The sequence below is a fragment of the Manihot esculenta genome, chromosome 17, assembly GCF_001659605.2.
Source record: "Manihot esculenta cultivar AM560-2 chromosome 17, M.esculenta_v8, whole genome shotgun sequence".
Lineage (NCBI taxonomy): Eukaryota > Viridiplantae > Streptophyta > Magnoliopsida > Malpighiales > Euphorbiaceae > Manihot > Manihot esculenta.
In genome coordinates, this window is record NC_035177.2 from 24,503,918 (window position 1) to 24,525,117 (window position 21,200).

A 21,200-nucleotide genomic window follows, 5' to 3' on the forward strand; every position below is an offset into this window, starting at 1 on the left:
TTTTACATAAATTTAATTATTTTGCAATAACCATTTAATTACAGCAATTACTACCTTAGTAATTTTAAACTTTTCGAACACCTAAATACAACGTTAACTGTATGTATCAAGATTGTGCATCAAAATCCTACGTCATTCAATGAATTACCTTTCTATTAGCTAAGGTATTTGAATATCTATAAATTTGCTCAACCAACCAAAACGGCAACAATAATTCGATGATATGATAATTAGTGTTTTAATAAAATTTATCATATGTTTTTATTCAATTATCTGACTGAAAAAAGATAAATTAATTTCTACCAACTTACAAATCATTTAATATTAAAATGTGTCAAAAAATAAGGTAAAGTCTTTATGGTAATATATTGTGGATAAATTATCCTCACATTTTAAAATAGAGAAAAGTAAAAAAAATATCTTTTAATTTTATTATTTAATTTATACTAAAATAATATTTATGATAAGATTCTGTAATAAATTACGATAATTTTTAGATATGTTAGAAATATTAATAAGTAAAAATTATTATATTTTATTTTTTTAATAATTATATTTTATTTGCCTAACATCAGAATTTATTAATAACGTTAAGGACATCATATCATAAATATTATTTTAATACAAATTGAGTTATAAATTCTGAAATAAAAATAAAATTATAAAATATTTTTTTATACTTTTCTTTAAATTATTATTTTATCATTTATTTCATAGAAATAGTAAAGAATTATAAAAATTATACATCTATTCATTTCCATTTGATAATAATTTTTTTTTTTATCTTCAAAAATGCATTACAAGCCTAGAACAAGTAGCAAAATTAAGCAACAATTAAATAGGAGTATGAAAAAACGTAAAAAAGATACCTGATTTTGAAGATCTCATTTTGCTAACTTATTTACCATAATATTAGTCAAACCAGAAAATATAATTGAAAGAAAAACAAGTGCAGTGTAATAATATAGTTAAGATAGCATAAGTTGTAACTTAAATATCCCGATAGATGAAGTTGGTGGTCGAGACAGAGTAGAAACTATAATAACATAATCAACTTCACATGTCATATGACAGAAATTTTGATCGGTTGCTAAACAAAAAATTTATAGAAGCGTCATTGCTTCGCCTACTGCGAGTGCATAACACTAGAGTATCAAACTATCAACGCTTCGCCTACTGCGAGTGCATAACACTAGAGTATCAAACTATCAACTAACTAACCAGAATCATTGTGAATTGCAAAAGCAATAGTTTGAGAATTGATCTCATCAAGTCATATCAAAATTAATATTTAAAATGTCTTTAGGAAGAGGCAACTACAGTGATAAACGATTTGCAATAGCAAAAGGAGAAAACTGTTAAAAAAAAAAATTACAAAAGAAATAACTCAAAAGTAACACACTTTGGTGTATAACTCGAATTTGACAAAATGTGATCAAATATATTTTTATTTTAAAATTTTTAAATGGAACGTAATGTAAAAAGAGATCAACGATATAAAATATATACAATTTGACTCACTATATATTATAACTAGTCTCGAAAAAATTCACATGATAATAGATTATTCACAATATTAAAATTAAATAAATTTATGAAAATCCAACTTAACATTTTATTAAGAATATGTTTATACAGAATAAATTTTAAAACATGTTAAAAATTGGAAAACACAGAACACTAACTTGCTGTATTTACCCTTTTCTATTTATTTTTATTTACATTAAATTATCTCTCAGTTTCAAAACAATTTCAAACTAAAATTAATAATTCGATTTAAAATTTAGAAAAAAGAGATGTTAATTATAGAATCTCTCATTTCCCATTTTTTAGAAGAATCTTTCATTTCAATTTTCACTTGATTTGTCTTATAACTAAATTTTAATTACACATAAATGATTCATTTTGATATGATTTTAATTTAAAATAAAATTAATTTAATGAATTTGATTTTAATATAAAATTTAAAAATAAATTAATTTTTTCTCAAATTACATATTATGAAATATATAAAAAAAAAAGTTCACCATTGTGTAAATTATCACCTTATTTTAATTTTTTTTCTAAAAAAAGTCAATTTGATTTCGTGGGATCTGATTGTTAGACACAAAGCAAGAAAATTCTTGTCTAGAATCCCACAATAGGATGTAAACCCGATGACTGCGCACCAAACATGGTCATTCCTTGAAGGAGCAAAAATGGGAAGTTGTTATTAAAAAAAAAAAAAAGTCAAAAATCTAAAAAGTCAAATAAACCGAGTTGACAACTATTCTAAGCCGTCCGATTTAAAATTAGCGTCCCAAATATCAGAAGGGGAAATCAACGTGAAATTGTAATGCCCATTATCTGCACCCGTGAACATTGCATCTTTTTCTCGTCACGTGCATTCTGTCCTCACTCCTCAGGGACTTTTGACGTGGAAGCGACAAAACCATAACTGGAAATATACCAAGAAACCTGAATTAAACCTGAAATCGGATTAGATCAACGATAGGGTTTAATTCATAACCGGCCGTAAGAGTTGGTTTCGGTTTCAGTTTCGTTTCTTCACACATTAAATTAAAATAGAATTGAAATTAACTCTTCTACTTTTATCTGCTAGTTCTTTGAAAATAATTATATGTCATTTAATAAGATAAAAAATGTTAATTATTTTTTTAATTTTACCACTATATTTATTTAACATAATAATACACTAAAACCTATTTTTATTAATTTTCATTTTTTAATTATTTCACTTTTTATTAATAAATTAATTAAAAATTTATTAAAATTAAAGTAATTAAGTAAGAAAAAAATGAATAGACAAAGTAAAATTATATTAAAAATAAAAACTTACTTTAAAAAGTAAGTGATAACATAAAAAAATATTACTCTTAAAATTATGACACATAAATGGAAATTTTTTTTTATTTAATCAAATTAAACAGTAAAAAGTTGGATTTATTTGAATATAAAAAATTATGAGCTTTTTTTAATTCGGAATGCAAATACTGATTTTCTAAAAAATCATAGAAATGGACAGATTGGACTCCTCAAAAATCTATATTACAATAAGATTTTGAATATCAACGTGCCCGATTTCAACAATGAGAATGAGCTTATTTTTATATATATCGGATAAGTCTAATATGACCTGATGAAATTAAAATAAAAATGTTGACTTTTTATGAGTTAGTCATCTCCTTAATTCAATAAAAGAATGATAAATGCGTATGTAGAAAGTACAAATCGGTCAACCCTGTTTTTATTTTTCTATAATCCATCATTAATATACTATGTAATATAATTGCATAAAAATTTTTTTTTTCATCAAAAAATATGATACCAGAGATATTAACTTTGTTTAAAAATATTTATACAGCAGGTTAACTCTGAAAAAGATATCTCGCTATATTTATCTTTATCGCACTCACTTAAAAAGAACCCAAAATCATCATTTTATTATAGTCTATTGTTTTTTTTAATTTATTTTTATTAACTCTATGAAATTTTTATATTTAATTTGAGTCTTGAAGAGTTTTTAATAAAAAAATTTTCAATAATTCTTTAACTGTTTTTTTTATTTTACAGATTTTATTTTTTAAAATTAAGTATTATAAAATTTAATAAATAAATTATAAAACGATAATCGATCCAATAAATATAAAGAAATTTAATATATAAATTATAAAACGATAATCGACCCAACGAATAAGATAAAGTAATAGCTTTAAAGGCACTACAAATTTTAAAGTGATTTAAGCGATATTAAAATTGAACAAGAATCAATTGACATTTAAAACCAATTGAAGCCATAGTCATTTAGCTTTTTTGAGTGAAAATTTTGATAAAATTTTAATTTAATTGATTTAATAATCTGTAACTTAAAAAATTTTATTTTAAAGAAGTTAAAAATTTTACATAATTTTAAAAATATTCATTTGAATTATTTTATTCTAAAATTAATTCCAAACCAAAGGTTAGTCTAATTTAAAGTCATTATCTCCTCAAACTTTGAATCAACGGTTCCCGTCTAAAAACGAATCAGTAGCTAGGCCAACCTGCAAATGCCCTAACTGGGACAGTGCGCAAGTCAGACAAGGAAGATTAATCAGATGTAGTCCTATGAGCTAGCTACACCGTCCGATTGAAAATGTCCATGAAGGGTAATAAACTACACAGGCACTCCATCACATGCTCATTTCACGAGTCAACCAAAGGAAGAAAATTGCGAGAATAAGATAAAAATAAAAGAAAAGAAAAGAAAAGAAAATCGAAAATGTTTCTGCACACACGTCTCTGCACTCACTCTGCTTGTCCTTCTCTCTCTTTAAAGGCAACAACAACTCAAAAGGATTGCAATTTGCAAGGAAGGACCGTATGAGGCCTTAGAGAGAGAGAAACAGAGAGAGCGTACATTCAAAAGCAAAAACACAGAAAAGTGAAATCGCAGCTCAAATGTCGAGATTTCTTCTTCTTCTTCTCCAATCATGGCTTCTCATATTTTGTTTTGCTTTCTCCACTTGTTTAGCTAGGAAGCGTAAGTTCTTATGCTCAACTTTTCTCTCTCTCTCTTTTTCAGTAGTTGTGTGATTCAAATTTTGATAATTCGATGCTTCAGGATTTCAATTAGTGATTCTTGAAGCTAGTTTCGCTTTGCATTTTTGTTGATTTTGTTCATGAAAGAATGTATCTTTTGAATGTGTATCTATATGATTTATCAATTGTTAGCTGTTTCTGGTTTGGTTGATTATGGCTTTATATCTTCTATTTTCTCTTTTGATGTCGATGAGTGGTGAACTTTTTGGGTATATGAAATGTATATTTTAATTAGCAGTTTGGATCTGCTTGTTTGCTAGGAAATGTTGGAAAAAAAAAAAAAACAAAAATGAAATGAAAATTTTCTTAATATAGTTTTGCTTCGTTAGCAACTTGATTAAGCAAGGAAAATTTCTTTAACTGAACTGCGTATAGCTAATTGGTTCAGTTGATGTTGATTTAATCAACTGTGTCAAAAAGAACCTGGAAACGCATGGTTAGTATTTATTTCTTTTATATTTTGTTCTCAGTTCACAAATTCAGGAGTGGGATAGTTAATGTACATAGAAAATTGGGTTACAAGAAAAAAAAAAGAAAAGAAAAAAGAGAAAAAAGAAATGAACAATTGACTTTCTCTATTGTTCATTATGTTTGAATGCTTAGTAGTGATGGAGGAGCTGAAACTGATGATTTCTCATCACGTCCGTTATTAGGTAGGTTGAGAAAATAGATAGCCTGGTCAAACACTTGCTTGCCTTATGAACAATAATGTAAAATATAAACTTCTAAATAACACAAGAAAGTTTCATATTCAATTGAAGTTGATTTAGCTATTGCTATCTTTAGCTCGGAGGTTCTTTTTTTCTTTTTTTTTTTTTTTTTTTTTCTTTTTCCTGATCCAGTATCTTTTCTTCTTGGTTTTTTGGTGTTGAACTTACAAGATTTATTTTCTACCAGCTCCCTGGGTTATACGCATCAGCTGTGGATCTCGTGTAAATGTGCGTACTCCTCCAACCAATACACTTTGGTACAAGGATTTTGCATATACTGGAGGAATACCTACTAATGCAACTCTGACAAGTTATGTTGCTCCTTCACTTAAAACTCTTCGCTATTTCCCCCTGTCTGAAGGTCCCAACAATTGCTACAATATTAAAAAAGTGCCAAGAGGACATTATTCTGTGAGGGTCTTCTTTGCATTGGTTGCACATCGTGATTCTGACCCTAATTTTGATAATGAACCTCTATTTGACATTTCTGTCGAAGGCACCCAGATTTATTCTTCGCAACCAGGTTGGAGTAGCCGTGATGACCAAGTATTTACTGAAGCCCAAGTGTTCCTCACAGATGGCACTGCCTCAATCTGTTTCCATAGCACTGGTCATGGAGATCCAGCAATCCTTTCAATTGAAATTATTGAAACTGATGATAGAGCATACTATTTTGGTCCAGAGTGGGGGCGAGGGGTTATCCTCAGAACGGTGACTCGATTGAGTTGTGGTAATGGGAAGTCAAAATTTGATGTAGACTATAGTGGGGACCAATGGGGTGGGGATAGATTTTGGAGTCGCATGACTACGTTTGGACAGAATTCTGATAAAGCTATATCTACTGCAAATAGCATTAAGAAGGCTTCAAATGCTCCAAACTTTTACCCGGCAGCCCTTTATCAAACTGCCCTTGTTAGCACTGATAGTCAGCCAGACTTGGCATATATGATGGATGTGGATCCTAATAAAAACTACTCAATTTGGCTACACTTTGCTGAGATTGATGTTTCCATTACTGGTGTAGGGAAAAGAGTATTTGACATCCTGATTAATGGTAACGTTGTATTTGAAGGAGTAGACGTTGCCAAAATGAGTGGGGATCGTTATACTGCTCTTGTACTTAACACAACAGTTACTGTTAATGGGAGAACTTTGACAATAACCCTGCACCCTAAAGAAGGCAACCATGCCATAATTAATGCCATTGAGGTATTTGAGGTCATCGCAGCCGAGTCCAAAACCATATTGGAAGAAGGTATAATGATCATGCACCTGTTATTGCTATGTGTTTAAGTTTGTTTATGCTTTATGTCCAGAATTGGGCATTCAACACATCTATGTGCATTGAGGCATATGCATGCGTGTATCATTATTCACTTCACTAAGGTTATAATGCTGCTATGATATTCAGTGCCCACTCTCTAATTATGCTGTGTTTTTTAATGGGTAATTATTCAATATTTTTACTTGAAGTTCAATTTTGTTTGCATACATGGCATCTAGCAGTTTTTTGATTTGCATATATGTGGAGGTGATTTCCTTGAAGAAAAACCACTGGCTCATGTCAATTCATGGTAACAAGGGAATGAGAAAATTCAATTGGCTTCTCTGTTGTTTAGCATCCTTTACTTTCTCTTCATGACATAACCCTGAAGCCATGTTTTGTTGATAATACCATTATAATATGTAACCTGTAATCAGTCTCGAGCCGTTTAAGGAAATCTACCACTGCACCTCATCTGGAAGAGGAGAATGTAGAAATGGTGAAGTTATAATATACTTAAGGTCAGCATAGCTTAATGTACTATAGTATTTTAACTGTATTATCAAATAGGAAAAAGAGCACAATGCAAGATACATTATCTGTCTGAATATGAGCTCAATTTCAGTAAATAGGCAAAGAAAAAATGGTTTAGTTTTTTGGGACTTGATGTGGTTAGAAAATGGTGAAATTAGGAGAAATCAAATTGATGAGGCTTAAAAGTTGCTGGTATTCTGGCAGTTAGGGAAAGAGTTTTGTAATGCATATTGTGAATTGAAAGTGAAACCGCCGGAATAATTTGATGTGGTTTGGGATTTTAATTAATGGTATATTAATGGAGTAAGATTTGGGAATGCTTTGGCAGAGTGGAAAGGACATGTAACAATTTTGAATTTTGACAAATTTATTATATAAAAGTGAAAAAAGATATAGGCCTATTGTCTACCACATAAAGAAAAGAAAATTTGGAGTAGAGGAAAATAATAAATATAAGGTTTTAAAAGTAAATTGATTTTAGATTGTGTGTGTGTGTATAAAAAGCTCATTTTACTTAAAATTATGTTTGACTTGTACAACATAATATCAAGATAACCTTATATTGAAAGGGAATTCTATTCTTACCAATAGCAATACTCCCTCCACCAAATGCTCAAAACTTTCTTCCTCTAATCAAAGGAGGAAAGCATCCTAATAAAGTTTTCCATCATGAGAATAATTGGTAAAATACCATGAAAATCTTTTCTCCAGGACTATGGCTGTTTTGGATCACTCCTGTTGTTATTTTTGTTTGGTCATCTTTTGAACAGTTATTCCACCATTCCATGCTTTGGTAGCTGTTGACTTTTTATTGCTTTTGATTTTTGTCTGTCACTGTGCCATATTTTCTATTGTTAGATGATAACATAGGTGATTGATCATATGGTTTTATATCTACCAGTGATTATTTGCATTACTGTGAAACACATATTTGGAGAAATTATTTTTCATTTTTCAATTTTCAATGCATGCTGTAAATTGGCTTTTTGGGTAGCAAATTGGCTTTGCAATTCAATTCATAAAATAAAGATCAGCCTTCCAGTAATTGGAAACATATGTAATCCTAATTTGATACTCTTCTTTATTCCAGTTAGGGCTTTACAGGCAGTAAAGGGTGCATTGGGCCTTCCACTTCGGTTTGGCTGGAATGGTGATCCATGTGTTCCCCAACAACATCCATGGAGTGGAGCAGATTGTCAATATGACAGAACTAGCAACAGATGGGTCATTGATGGACTGTACTTTCTGTTTCCTTTACCTTGTTTTCATTTTTATTCCATTTGCTTCCATTGAATTCCTGGGATATGCTGAATTTTGTCCTCCTCTGTTTTGCTTATCGTTACCTTCTTAGTTGGCCTTCTGTTGGTACAAGTTTGAAAACCATGCCATCTTGATGTTGGTACTGGACATATTGTGCAGTTGACTTTGTAGTATGTTAGTCTCATGGTTGCATAGCCTCTCTGGCTTCTCACAGTATATCTACTATTTTTTCCTGATAAGGTGAATTGGGAAATTCTTAAAGCTATTGATGACTAGCTCCTGCTCACCTGTTGCATGAAATCTTCTTTTGAAAATTTAACAAGAAATCCATTTGGTTTGTTAGGCATGTTTTTATTGGTTGTACCTTTTACTTTTTTTCTACAACTGTTTGAACTATTGAGCAATCCTCCTGTAGTTAGTTTGACATTGAATACAGCTAATGGATGCTTAAGATACTAAGATGTTAGCTTCTCCATGTTCAGTGGTCTTGACAACCAAGGTTTGAGGGGTTTCCTGCCCAGTGGCATATCTGGGCTTCATCATTTACAGAGCATGTAAGTGTAACACATATCTCCTTTTAGTTTAATTAGAAACTGCTTGTTAGTATTGATGCTTTTGAGAACTTTGTATGCTTGGCAGCTCTTACATTTGTTTAACTTTGGGCATTTACAGAAACTTAAGTAGTAACAACATTCGTGGGACTATTCCATCATCAATTGGAATGATAACCACCTTAGAAGTACTGTAAGTGTAACTTGTTCACTTGTTACATTGTTAGCTGCCTAGCTTGATGTAGTAGCTGCTAATGGTTTGGTAGAAAAAAAGATTTAATTTTACAAGCTAATATTCATGCAAAATTATTTCTTGGAAAACAAGGACAATACATAGAATTATTGCTCTATTAATTTTGCCGCGTTTGTGCTCAGTTGCATACTATCATATTGAATTTCTTTGAGTTAGAGTCGATTGCATCAACATTTTGCCTTATCACATCTAGTTGCATGGCAGGGACCTCTCTTACAACTTTTTCAATGGCTCAATTCCTGACAGCATTGGACAGTTGATGTCATTGCGGAGATTGTAAGATCTTTCCCATGGCTAATTAATTGATATTTTTTAAATATTCAGAATATGACTCTAATTCAAGTTGGTGCAGGAATCTCAATGGCAACTCTCTATCTGGAAGAGTCCCAGCTCCACTGGGAGGAAGGCTTCTGCATGGTGCTAGCTTCAAGTAAGCTCTTTAAATTGTTGCTCCTAGAAACTTTACTGGCTTTGATTGTATATATAATAACATGTTAAGAAAGCATATATGCATGTACCTAGGTTAAGTTTCCTTCATGTGTGAGACTGATGAGGGAAGGAAAGTCCATAGTTTCATTACTTAACAAGTTTACAAGAATACTTACTTTCTCTTTTACAGTTTCACCGATAATTCAGGTCTTTGCGGTATACCTGGATTACGTACATGCGGGCCGCACCTTTCTGCTGGTGCAAAAATTGGCATTGCCTTTGGTGTATCTGTGGCATTCCTCTTTATGGTTATATGTTTGATGTGTTGGTGGAAAAGAAGACAGAATATTCTTCGTGCACAGCAGATTGCTGGTAAGTTCAAACACAAGGATAATGACAGCATGATTATTTGTATATCACTCTTAACAAATTGTGAATTCCTCACATTTGGTGTTGGATAGTGTGGGCAACTAAGCTAATCTACATCCTAATTCTTCCCCTTGATTTCCTAACGTACAAGTAAACAGAATGGTCTCTGACCATGCAGTTGTAGAAAATGAGAAGTCAGATAAGATTTTTGTTGTGTGCAAATTTACATCCTACCTTCTTTTATCTTTAACAGCAAGAGGTGCTCCTTATGCAAAATCAAGGACCCAAACAACGCATGATATCCAGATGTCAAGGCATCATAATTATGGCTATGCACGGACAGCCGCTGAGAATGGGCCTAGCTTACTGTCATGATTAATCAACCATCACCTCAGAAAACACGTACAATTTTGTTTTCTGGAATTGGATTTGCGTCTGAACATGAGTCCCAAGACCTGGTGATTGATTCAGCTGATGTGCACATTCGTCGATAGTTTTGTACAGTGAAGTTGGAGAAATTGGGTAGAAACACCGAAGCATCCATCCTTAGGATCATCAAATGCCACAAAGACTGAAAAGCAATGTATATTCTTTTGAATTCTTTGGTTCCATTCCGGCAAAGGAATGCTGTAAAGTTAAGAACTGATGCCTATGGGTAAATTTCAAATGTTTCCCTGTTCTTTACATTTCATATCTAGTTTCAAAGGAACGTATCATTGAAGTCGTGGAACCATGAGCATGACGTCACATATTGTCAGGTAGAGAGGACAAGAGGTTACACAACTGGTTCTTGGTTCTCGTTCTATTTTGAAAAATGAATACATGAAACTGTGCAGCGGCTCGCCCACTGCTCTTTTCTTTTTATGGTTTTCATCTTCAAGTGGTTGGTTGGGTTGCGTAGTGCCAGCTTAATGTTCATTATGAAAACCACTGATTGGCCCTATAAATGTTCAAGTTGGTTCAGACTCAAATTATTTTATGTGTTAGTCCATCATTATTCAAATCTTTTTTTAATATTAATGAAATTTTCCTGGATTCTTAATTGAAATATATAAATCAAATATTCAAGTAATAATAATCATATTTTCAATGGGTTTGAGTAGTTAAGATTTCAGGTATTTAAAATGTTATAAGATTTTAAATACGAGTGTAGTGATTCTTGATATTGTCCAGTGTATCTCTTTCTCACAAAGATATACTTATTTACATTTTTCATTTATTGCCAAGTTTTTAAATAATAGTTGATCTATTAATTTTTATTATTTAATATTATATTAAAAAATAAAATTTATTGATTTTAAGAATAATTCAACGTAAATGTCTAATTTTTACTGGTACAATGAGTAAAGACTGTTAAGTCTAGTGGAAACCAAATTCAAGACTTTATCGAGTTAATAATTGTTATAGTTAATTAATTTGAAATAATTCATTTATTAGATTATTAATTCATTAATTAAATTATTGATCTATCCCATCAATCAATTTATTTCAAGGAGTCAATGGTCTGAGCTAAGGTTTAATTCACATGTGAAACTTGAGCTGCTGAACGAGCGCAGCCGTTTGTCACGTTTTCATTTTGGTGATGTAGACAGTAGAAGATTGGCAATTGGGAAGGAAATTTCTCTAATAACGACATTCATAGATAAATATGTATTATTTTCCTCGTGGAACTCATGATTTTGACAAAAACGCATACGTGAAGAGTTGCTTAGTACAGAAAGTCCTCAATTAATTATCCTAAAATCACCCAAATTTCTGAGAATGAAAGAAAAAAATTGCTCCCGCAAATACCTATAAAATTATATAATATTTTCTTTTTTTATGATAATTAATTTATTAATATTATTTAATTAAATTATTTAAAGAATATGAAATAATTAAAAAAAATTGTGTCACGATGTAATAATTAACCGCAGTTAAACTTTATAAAAAAAAAATTAAACCAAGATAGTGAAAATGCCTTGTTCACGTGAACGTGTCAGTTTTCTGCAGGATCTGAGCCCTGAGGATTCAGTCACCGCCACCGTCAGCTCCACCATCCTCGACCGCCCACCGCCCAACACTCCACAACTTTTACTTTTATTACCATATATTATTACCTTTCGGAGGACCACAGCCCTCAACCGAAAAATAACCCTCTTTTTACGTTCTCAGAGGTTAACACCCAAAACTGAGTCAAACACGCCATCTTCCTTTTGTAACTCAGAACTCGGCTCTGTCTCCTGCAACTCAGACACCACTCCCATGGGGTACCCTGCAACTCAGAACCTGTTACCAATAAGATTCCGACACGCCACCGCCTCTGATCCCCTCCATCATCAATCACAATCTCTTCTTTTTTACAGGTTGGTACGTTTCTGAATTTCTAATGTTATACTATATGAATAAATGCAATAGTTACAAATAATAGAGATGACAACGCCGTACAGTCATGGTTTTGGGATGACATCATCATCACCACCGTCGTGACCCCCACGCCCTCTCATTGTCTAATCAGGCGGCGGCTATCTACTTCCTTTTTTTTTGAGAAAAAAAAAGGTTCGTGGAACCCACTTCTTTTAAAGCTGGTTTCTCAGATATTCATGTGTGTATCCATTCTTGTAACTCCACCGTTGATAATAATCCAACGGTGGAGAGCCAACATGGCAGTCAATTGCTATATATAAACATGAGGTGGTCGTGCCGTCCAACCGACGATTACGGGTGACTGCGTGGGTCCCCCATGCACTTCCTTTCTGTTCTCTCTCCCCTTTCTATAAAGTTTGCTTTTTTATTTTTTATTTTCCCTGTTCCTTTGCTTCGCTTCCTCTCATGGCGTCTTCAAGAGAAGGACACTACAGGGGTGTGAGGAAGCGGCCATGGGGTCGTTACGCTGCGGAAATACGTGACCCTTGGAAGAAAACTAGGGTTTGGTTGGGTACGTTTGACACTCCTGAAGAAGCTGCGCTAGCTTATGATGGTGCAGCTCGCTCTCTCCGTGGAGCTAAGGCCAAAACCAACTTCCCTTCGCCAGCTACTGGTCTCTCTCTCGACCTCAACTCCCCATCTAATTCTCACCATCACTGGAGCTCAGCTGCTGGACACCGCTTCGCCTTCGGTGAGTTCCTGCAAACTGGGTCTCTTAAAGAGATAAGCTTTAACGAGGAGGCCCCAGGGTCAGTTAAAAATAATGGTCCTGTTTCTGGTGCTAGTGCTGCTTCTCCGGTGCTGGAAACTGGCGTTCAACAGTCAGTTTTGGGGATTGTGCGACGTGGATTGCCTATAGATTTGAACGAACCTCCACCGTTGTGGCTGTGATGTTTACTTAACAACTCTTGGCTATGAGCTCAGTGACTTTCTTGTAGGGCATTTTCGGGTTGGTATTAACCTTTATTTTTCTTTATTTAATCTCCCTTTTTCATCTCTTTATCTCTGTTTTAAAGAGGAGCTGCATATCAATATTAAAAACAAAACTGAGTGCTTTTGTACATACATGCTTACCTAGCCTGATATATATATATATATATAATATCATAAATAATTTTATGCATTTTGTTTTTTATATTTATCATATTCATTCATGAAATATTATCCATGGTTGATCTTAGGCTTTCCTTTTCATTCTCTTTTTTCTTTCCCTCCTACCGCTCATCCAAACAGCGCCTTAAGATATTCCAATTGTATGCTGCTCCATTATTGGAACTCTGCCTTCACTCGTTAATATATAGTTAATAATCAAATTAAGATAATTGTGTCTACTTATCATTGTTACTTGCGCGTGTGGGTTTGGGTTGCTCTTGATTTTCAACGATGATAAAGAGCAGCGTGCTGGTTCCGATATATTTAGCAAAAAACAACAGTGTACGAAATCGAAATGGCTTAACGTTGGAACCACATCCCGGTCAAAGCGCGTGCCATACCATCTATAATATTGTTTGAAGTGACCAAATTACCCTTTTATCTTAATGCTGTCAGTCAAATGAAAGAAATTAAGGTGGTGTGAGCTCCAAGTGGGTATGGGTCGGAAACGAGAAACACAGCAGTAAGGCAAGTGAGAAAATTTGGGCAACGATGATGATGAAATTTGTCTTGTTTAAATTTTAATTGACCTTGTGATTTGCATGGGGAAGAATAATCTGCACTCATACAAGCAGTGTTTAGATGCGTCTCCCACTTTAATCATTAGGTTTTAAAATTTAGTCCAAACCCATTTCCATATTATCTCTCAATTATATAAACTTAAACTTAAGCCTCAATACAGCCCATCTAATGATAGTTTGCCATATATATAAATAAATATTTAAAAACTTAATTTCTTTTTATTTTTGCATTGTAAATCTTTAAAAAACGAAATCACACGTGGAAAGAAAACCAACCAACTAAAATTTCGGTGAGATTATAATTTTTTTTATATGAATAAAGTATAAAAATTGAATATAGTTAATAAATTATATAATAAAAAATATATTTTCTATCATAAAAATAAATATTTTAAATTAATAAATAAAAACATTAAATTCAAAATTTTATCGAATAAAAATTAATTAACCTATCAATAATTAGCTCAATTAAATTATGGAGAAATTTATAATTTAATTTCTAAATATTATTATTATTAACGAATCAGTTTTCAAATTTTTTAAAATTTATTAAAATATTTTTATTTTTTTTACATCAATAAAATAATCATTTTCTCCATTTCTGAATATAGTAAAAAAATAAAATTAACTTTCGTTCTCCTCTTTCTCCTCCTTCTTCATCATCAATTCTTTCTCTTCTTCTTCTTTGATTTTTTCTTCATTTTTTTTTATTTTCTTTATTTTAAAAAAGTAGAGGAGGTGATTCTTTTTCTTTTTTATCATCTTCTTTTTTCTTTTTCTTCATCTCCTTCATCATTATTTTTTTTTAAAAAAAAAAGAGAAGGATCATTATTTTCTTCATCTTTTTTTTCCCTTTTTCTTTTTTTTTTTCTTCTCCTTCGTTGTCGTTATTTTTTTTTTAAGAGAAAAAAAAAGAACTATTTTATTGGCATAAAAAAATAATAAAAATATTTTAATATATATGAAAAAAAATAAAGATATTTTAATAGATTTTTGAAAATATAAAAACTGATTTGTCAATAATAGTGATATTCGAAAACTAAATAAAGGGTTTTATTTGAGGGCACAATTAGATTTTAAAAATTTTCTCTCACATCCTTTATCTATTTTTAATGAAAAAAATGAGAGAAATGTTATTTAGTTAACAGAAAAAAAAAAGTTTTAATAGATTTCTAAAATTATAAAAATGGACTTCCTAATAATGATAATACTAAAAAATTAAATAATAAATCTTCTTAAATTATAAAAAAATATTAAAACAACATTGTCTATATGTCACATTCTAACTTATTATAATTTCATTGATCAACTAGACGATCATATTTGCGGAATGGGGTATGAATCAAGCCAATACAGATTAATATTGATCATGCATTTAATTTGGTATATCTGTCTTTTTCTTAATTACGAAGTTGATGCATACGATGGATACAGTTAGCCAAATTCTCTTCAATATTAAATAAAAAAAAATATTAAATAATTTTGGGCAAGAAATAGTGTTACGTAATATTGATATTTAAGGTGAACACCAATAAAAAAAAAAAAAGAAATAAGTGATTCCACATTATTTTTTCAGAATAACAAAGTTAAATAAATATACATTGGAGCAGGGACTCAAACTTTTCATTAATTTTCAACTTCTTTTAGGACGGTGGCTTTGTCTGCCATGAAGAATTCTACATCCTCACGTTTCAATAATTAAATCATACAATTTAAAAAGTTAGTTATTCATTACTATTTTTAATGAAAATGTTGAAAGAATTCTCTTTTCTCATTCGATTGTCGCTTTCCGACTGTCTTAATATACCACTAATTTCATGAACGGTTTGATTTAGAGCTAAACTAAATATTTTATAAATTATTTTTATATAATTATGTACTTGTTTTCATTTAAAAATTGTTAATAATTATCGTATGCATGCATTTAATTAAATAGTTAATCTTGTCATTATTAGCAAACAAAATAAAGAATCAAAACGAAGAAACTATTAGTAAACAAATAGTTGGTTTTTGGTTTTTTATTTTATTTTTCTTTTATTTCTTTTGTTTTTTAGGCAGGAGTCTCTCTCCTTCTATGGTTGTTTTTCCGCCGCAGACGGTGGATGATAGCTTTGTTTTTTCATTTATTTTTGTTTTCTGATGTATTTGTATTTTTTTACACTAATTCTTATGATTTTTTGGAGGTATGATGTTTTGGATCGATGAGAAAGCGGTAGCTCGACTTTGGCTTTTAAGGAGGATTTTGTTTGGTGTGACGCTGACGACTTGGGATTGCACCACCATGTCTGATGGTTCACACTATTGGCGAGTTTGCGGTGTTCCCTTCTTGTATGTCTGATGATTCACACTATTGGCGAGTTTGCGGTGTTCCATTCTTGTGTGTGCGTTGAATTTTCTTAAAGCCGCCTCTATTCCCATATTTTCCGAGAGTTTTGCTGCTTTCATATGACGCACGCTTGTTGTTTTTCTGTCCGTTATCGTTGTGTGATGGTTCGTTTTGATTTTGATTCTTTGGTGTTTGACGGTTCCGACAAATGGAACGATGCTTGGAAGTGTGTGCGAAGGGATTTCTGAATGCTTTGTTTGCGCTTGTGAATTACGAATTTTGGATAGGGGTTTTCGAATTTTTAGTGGATTGGGTTCTGATTTAGGTTTATGATTTATAGATGATTTGTTAATTACAGATTTATCTCTTGAATAGTTTATTTTTTCTTTAACCCTCTTATATCTTATACTCAGCCTACATCAGCATGGTAAATGCAATGTGTTTGCATTGTTCAAAAAAAAAAAAAATCATTGTCAATAAAGTACCATAAATTACATTAGTTGTCCCAATCACTTTGCGCTATTCATATCAATCCATTAATTATTATGCATTTTTAAATTTACAACTATTATTATAAACTCAATATTTAGGTAGTAATATTGAGGTATAATTTTTTTTTATGTTAAATGTTCATAGAAAAATTCTTTTATTTAAATATAACTTAATAATTTTATATAAATTTGTAACACAATTAAATATTTAGTGTAATAATTATTATGCTTATTTATATAAAATTAAATTTATGTGTGAATAATAGAAGTTACTGGTAAAAGAAAAAGACTAGTGAATTTAAGAAGGTAACAGTGTATGTGTGATATTAGTGGGTCCTACCGACTTCTAATTATTTTACTTTATAAAAATCCTTTTTTTTTCTAAGGAAAAGAACTTTTCCTTTACCATTCAACTTTGCTGTCCAAGTCTTTGTTTTTTTTTTTAAAATTTTTTATCATTAGTAATTAAAGATCTAAGGATAGGAACCACCACATATCATACATGGCCGTGGAGACTTCATGTCAATAACTTTTTTTTTATAAAATATTGACCTTTTCATGGGTAAAATTTTTTTATTATTAAAGCTCAGAGATGAAATCCAACCCACAACAAGCTAATCTATGAAACTAAGTTTAATCGACGCCCTTTTTGTTTTTGCCAAGACCAAGCAAGAATTTTTCCTCGCACACAATTCCCAGAGGCATGCAAAGCCAAAAACGGCTGACTTGAGCTCTAAACAGCAACCTTTAAAATATAAGTCAGTAGCACAACCAGGAGAAACCTAGAAGCAGGAAAGCTCAAATAACAAATATACCACAACAAAGAAATTGGCATTTCTGGTTATTAATCCCTTTCAAATACTTGTATAGGTTCACATCTGAGCTCAAATCAAAGTTCAAATCTGTAGATGCACTCCACCAACCTGCGCTTTTTACATATATTTCAAAAAGGTTCCGAAAGGGCTCTAACTTATAGCTCCTAAAGTTCTAATTTGTGAATAAAACTTGTATGCTGTCATTTTTCACATTCATTTTCACTAAGTTGCAGCAGATTCCTAATGACTATCAGCATCACTTGAACCAGGTCGAGCTGTTCGAGCTTCCAAATTGAATTCCTCGGTCACCTCCTCTGCTATCCTCCATCTGTATAATCCATGTCCCACACATCTTCAGTTCTAATGACTCCTTACTTCATATGAAACAAAAAATGAAAAGGCAAAACCTCTAACCAAATTTAGTACCTTTCAAGAACAAATTTTCCTTCCTTGTACTTTTGGCCTTTGTCATGTGCTGTCACCTGCACCATGTAATGACACCTCTAAATATGTTAAATAAGAGGAAGATATAGGACTTCAAGATAAATAGCATGAAAGATAAAGTGGAATGTTTTGAAATGCTGCCAAGCATTGTTTTTATCATGAAGATTTCATTACAGCCATTTGAAAATTTTCCAGGTTAAGTAGTAGCAAGAGAACAAAATTTCCATTTGAAGTTATGTTTATTCCTTTTCAAATGTGATAATAGCAGGTGACATGGCATCAATTACTGCACAAAACCACAGATCAGCCAGAAGGTTTACATATTTCCACCCAAGCAGTTGTCCACAGCAACAGCAGAATATATCCTCCACAGTATGCATACCAGAAAGCATCTCCCTTTCTTCCACTGCCCCAACTGTTATGTTCACCCTGTAGTATAGGAAAAATTGAATTCTGAACGTTGGAAAATTTGCTTAAATTTCATCATTGCACAACTGTAAAAGAAAATGAAAAATCTTTAAACTTCATACTTTCTGGTACTTGCAAGTTTTGGCACCCAATCCCCCGTCTAAATATCAACATGGGATTTGCAAGTTTAATTGGAATAGCTTTTAAAAGGAGCATCAATAAAATCAAACAGCAATGCCAAGTGCACAAATTTATCCCCTCTAAACCTTATATCCATTGAAATTGATAACCTCCCCTTGTCAACCCGACACACACACACTCAGCCAGTTCTCGAGACATTTCTAGATGAATTTGCAAAAATGAACTAATAGATAAGAAAATGCAGATCGAAAGAAAGTTGGTAGAACTTACACGTTGCTGAACAGATATGCCCTCCCTTTGCGACAATTAAAAGTCTGATTCATCACAAACCATAGAATTGCCATGTAAAGCACAAATAATAGGAATGTAATTGATTTAAGTTGAAAGAGATGAGAAGAAACATATCAGTATCAATCCAAACAAATATATTTATAGTAGTCCATTAAAAAAGTATCAACTTTAGCTTTTTTGTTTCCTCACTCTATACCAATACATGTAACCATTTGAATCAAATTTGCAAATAATCCATAATAGTAGCAATTTGAGCCAAAAAGGCTTCAATGGCGTGGATGATATCTTGATTATGCATTATGAATTTTGGCTTAAGGTTCATTTGGTGATGGATTTTGATTTTCTTTTTTGAAATAACCATATTTATGACTAAAAAATGTGCACATAGCATCTCTAATGTACTAAAATCAGAAACATATAATACATATTCCCTCAGTCATGAACCCCTCAAAAGAAAAATCTATGTCTATTTACACTTTAATTATTTTTTCAGTAACAAAACTCATATCCAGTACAACGAGAAAGTTCTTATGGACCCTACTAAAGTGAATTCAATAGCTCATTACACTAATGCAAGTGCAACTCACAATCATATCAAAGTTTGGGGCAAGAAGAAGTCATTGGGTAGTGATTGTCCAACAATAGCAATTAGCAAAATCCATGAGGAGATATTAGAAAACAATCCTATTATCAATATGTTTATACAAAACAGAAAACTCAAGCCAATACGCTGGCACTAGGGGGCCTAATTTGTTTGCATTATACAAAAATTTAAGCTCTCAAATCTGAAAACATTCTTCATTGAGAAAAGTGGAAGGAAAATAAGACTTCCTGCCTACTGAAACCCAGTACAATATCTTTAAAGTACACTGACAAGATGTAGAAGTCATACTAGAGGACATTATTTCACATTCTCTCTCCTCAATCATCTGAAGCTGGAAAAATCTTAAAGAACATGATCTGCAAGACTTATCAAAAAGCAATGCTGCTCTAATTTAGCGTCTTTTAGGGCCTTCATATCACTATTCAGTTATATTCCAAATTTCAACAGTATTGAAATTACAAGCAGCCGAACCATACCATCGTTATGAATATAGTATAAATCTGACTGAGACCCCATTTTTCTCTGAAAATCACATTCGACCAAAGTCTCAACAAAATATAGTACGTTATGCCAAGAATGTAATCCATGCATCCCAGAAAATCCAACTCCCCAAGCACTAGCAGCAAACCTAGAAAACTGAATATCTAAATCGATTTCTCTGTGACATTTCCACTTCACCCTTGAACCCACAAATCGTCCAAATTACAAATACCCATTTAGTATTTAGCAAAACCCTAGAAAAAACCTAACCCAATTCAATTAAACGATGAATTCACTTATTCAACTCCTTCCATCAAGGTTTTAGTCCATTATAAATTATTACAAAAAAGTTATATATTTATATATAAAAGATCATCATAAATCAAACAGAATTTTGATCGTCCCAATCACAGTCACCACAAAAGGTAAAAATTAGAGAGTGAGAAAAGAAAAAGAAGATAGGGAAAGAGAGTTTAAAGCACCCGAGAAAGAACATCATCGGCGAGACCAAGAGGGGTGTCGCAGAATCTGCACCGGTAACATCTGCCTTCTAAATCCACCAGAAAAATTCTCCCCATGAGTTCGTATAACTCCTGTAGGCTGCAATCGCACGCCCACCCAAACGAAACTCTTGCAATTGTGAACTTGACAAATGACCCCTTAGTCATAAACCAACAACAGACGCCATATGGTAAATGGCTACTGGCTAACTACCACAGTGTACCATTCAACCTCAACCTCTGTATTCCGTCCAATTCCTCTTTTTTTTTTTTTTTAAAAAAAATTAATTCCATTTTATTTTTTGTTCTTTTATTTATGTATATAATATATCAAATTTAGCCTCAAATTTCTAATAAAATTTTAATTGATTTTATTAAATTGAAATATAAATTAATTGAAAAAAGAAATTATTAAAAAAATCAATTTTATTAAAATTAACCAGAATTAAATTTATTTAGTTATTTTAATTTTAATTTTTTATTAAAAATATATCAAAATTATTTTTTTTTTCTTTTAACAATGTAGTACTACATCTTAATCATTATTTATTACTGCTTCATAAAAATGAGAAAATAATATTTTTGTAAAAAAATGAGCGATGACTGCTAGGTCTTATTTAATTTGAATAAAGTCGAATCCAAGAAAATAATGCAGAACCTTAATCCATGA

General features: G+C 31.6%; 3 protein-coding genes across 5 annotated transcripts; 2 read left to right on the top strand and 1 right to left on the bottom strand.

Moving 5' to 3' along the window:
- The first annotated feature begins 4,236 nt into the window (after nucleotides 1-4,236).
- On the top strand, nucleotides 4,237-10,815 carry LOC110605363 (receptor-like protein 4). Of its 3 annotated transcripts, XM_021743876.2 has the most exons (9): nucleotides 4,237-4,522; nucleotides 5,479-6,546; nucleotides 8,180-8,327; nucleotides 8,832-8,903; nucleotides 9,022-9,093; nucleotides 9,358-9,429; nucleotides 9,506-9,583; nucleotides 9,773-9,954; nucleotides 10,205-10,815. In XM_021743876.2, exons 1-9 carry the CDS (start codon nucleotides 4,441-4,443, stop codon nucleotides 10,324-10,326), a joined length of 1,896 nt encoding a protein of 631 aa, XP_021599568.1. In that variant the 5' UTR covers nucleotides 4,237-4,440; the 3' UTR covers nucleotides 10,327-10,815. The 3 variants fall into 3 exon arrangements, with proteins under 3 accessions (XP_021599568.1, XP_021599569.1, XP_043808555.1); XM_021743877.2 differs by lacking the exon at nucleotides 9,022-9,093; XM_043952620.1 differs by lacking the exons at nucleotides 9,022-9,093; nucleotides 9,358-9,429.
- A 1,221-nt stretch (nucleotides 10,816-12,036) lies between these two features.
- On the top strand, nucleotides 12,037-13,422 carry LOC110604777 (ethylene-responsive transcription factor 12). Its single transcript, XM_021743080.2, has one exon. It carries the CDS (start codon nucleotides 12,763-12,765, stop codon nucleotides 13,246-13,248), a length of 486 nt encoding a protein of 161 aa, XP_021598772.1. The 5' UTR covers nucleotides 12,037-12,762; the 3' UTR covers nucleotides 13,249-13,422.
- A 4,237-nt stretch (nucleotides 13,423-17,659) lies between these two features.
- LOC110605551 (protein yippee-like At5g53940) lies at nucleotides 17,660-20,736 on the bottom strand. The gene is made up of 5 exons (XM_021744173.2): nucleotides 20,513-20,736; nucleotides 18,926-18,969; nucleotides 18,427-18,535; nucleotides 18,089-18,144; nucleotides 17,660-17,990 (listed from the first exon to the last, which is right to left on the bottom strand). Exons 1-5 carry the CDS (start codon nucleotides 20,696-20,698, stop codon nucleotides 17,903-17,905), a joined length of 483 nt encoding a protein of 160 aa, XP_021599865.1. The 5' UTR covers nucleotides 20,699-20,736; the 3' UTR covers nucleotides 17,660-17,902.
- Nucleotides 20,737-21,200: the final 464 nt, after the last annotated feature.

Bases quoted from the DNA above. Each gene is read 5' to 3' on its own strand.
- LOC110604777 (XM_021743080.2), top strand. From the start codon at position 12,763: ATGGCGTCTTCAAGAGAAGGACACTACAGGGGTGTGAGGAAGCGGCCA.
- LOC110605551 (XM_021744173.2), bottom strand. From the start codon at position 20,698: ATGACTAAGGGGTCATTTGTCAAGTTCACAATTGCAAGAGTTTCGTTT. The intron at 18,970-20,512 runs GTGCTTTAAACT...GTGATGAATCAG, and splicing joins CCGATGATGTTCTTTCTCGG to ACTTTTAATTGTCGCAAAGG. The intron at 18,536-18,925 runs GTAAGTTCTACC...CCTATACTACAG, and splicing joins GCATATCTGTTCAGCAACGT to GGTGAACATAACAGTTGGGG.
- LOC110605363 (XM_021743876.2), top strand. From the start codon at position 4,441: ATGTCGAGATTTCTTCTTCTTCTTCTCCAATCATGGCTTCTCATATTT. The intron at 9,094-9,357 runs GTAAGTGTAACT...GTTGCATGGCAG, and splicing joins ATAACCACCTTAGAAGTACT to GGACCTCTCTTACAACTTTT. The intron at 9,430-9,505 runs GTAAGATCTTTC...AAGTTGGTGCAG, and splicing joins TTGATGTCATTGCGGAGATT to GAATCTCAATGGCAACTCTC.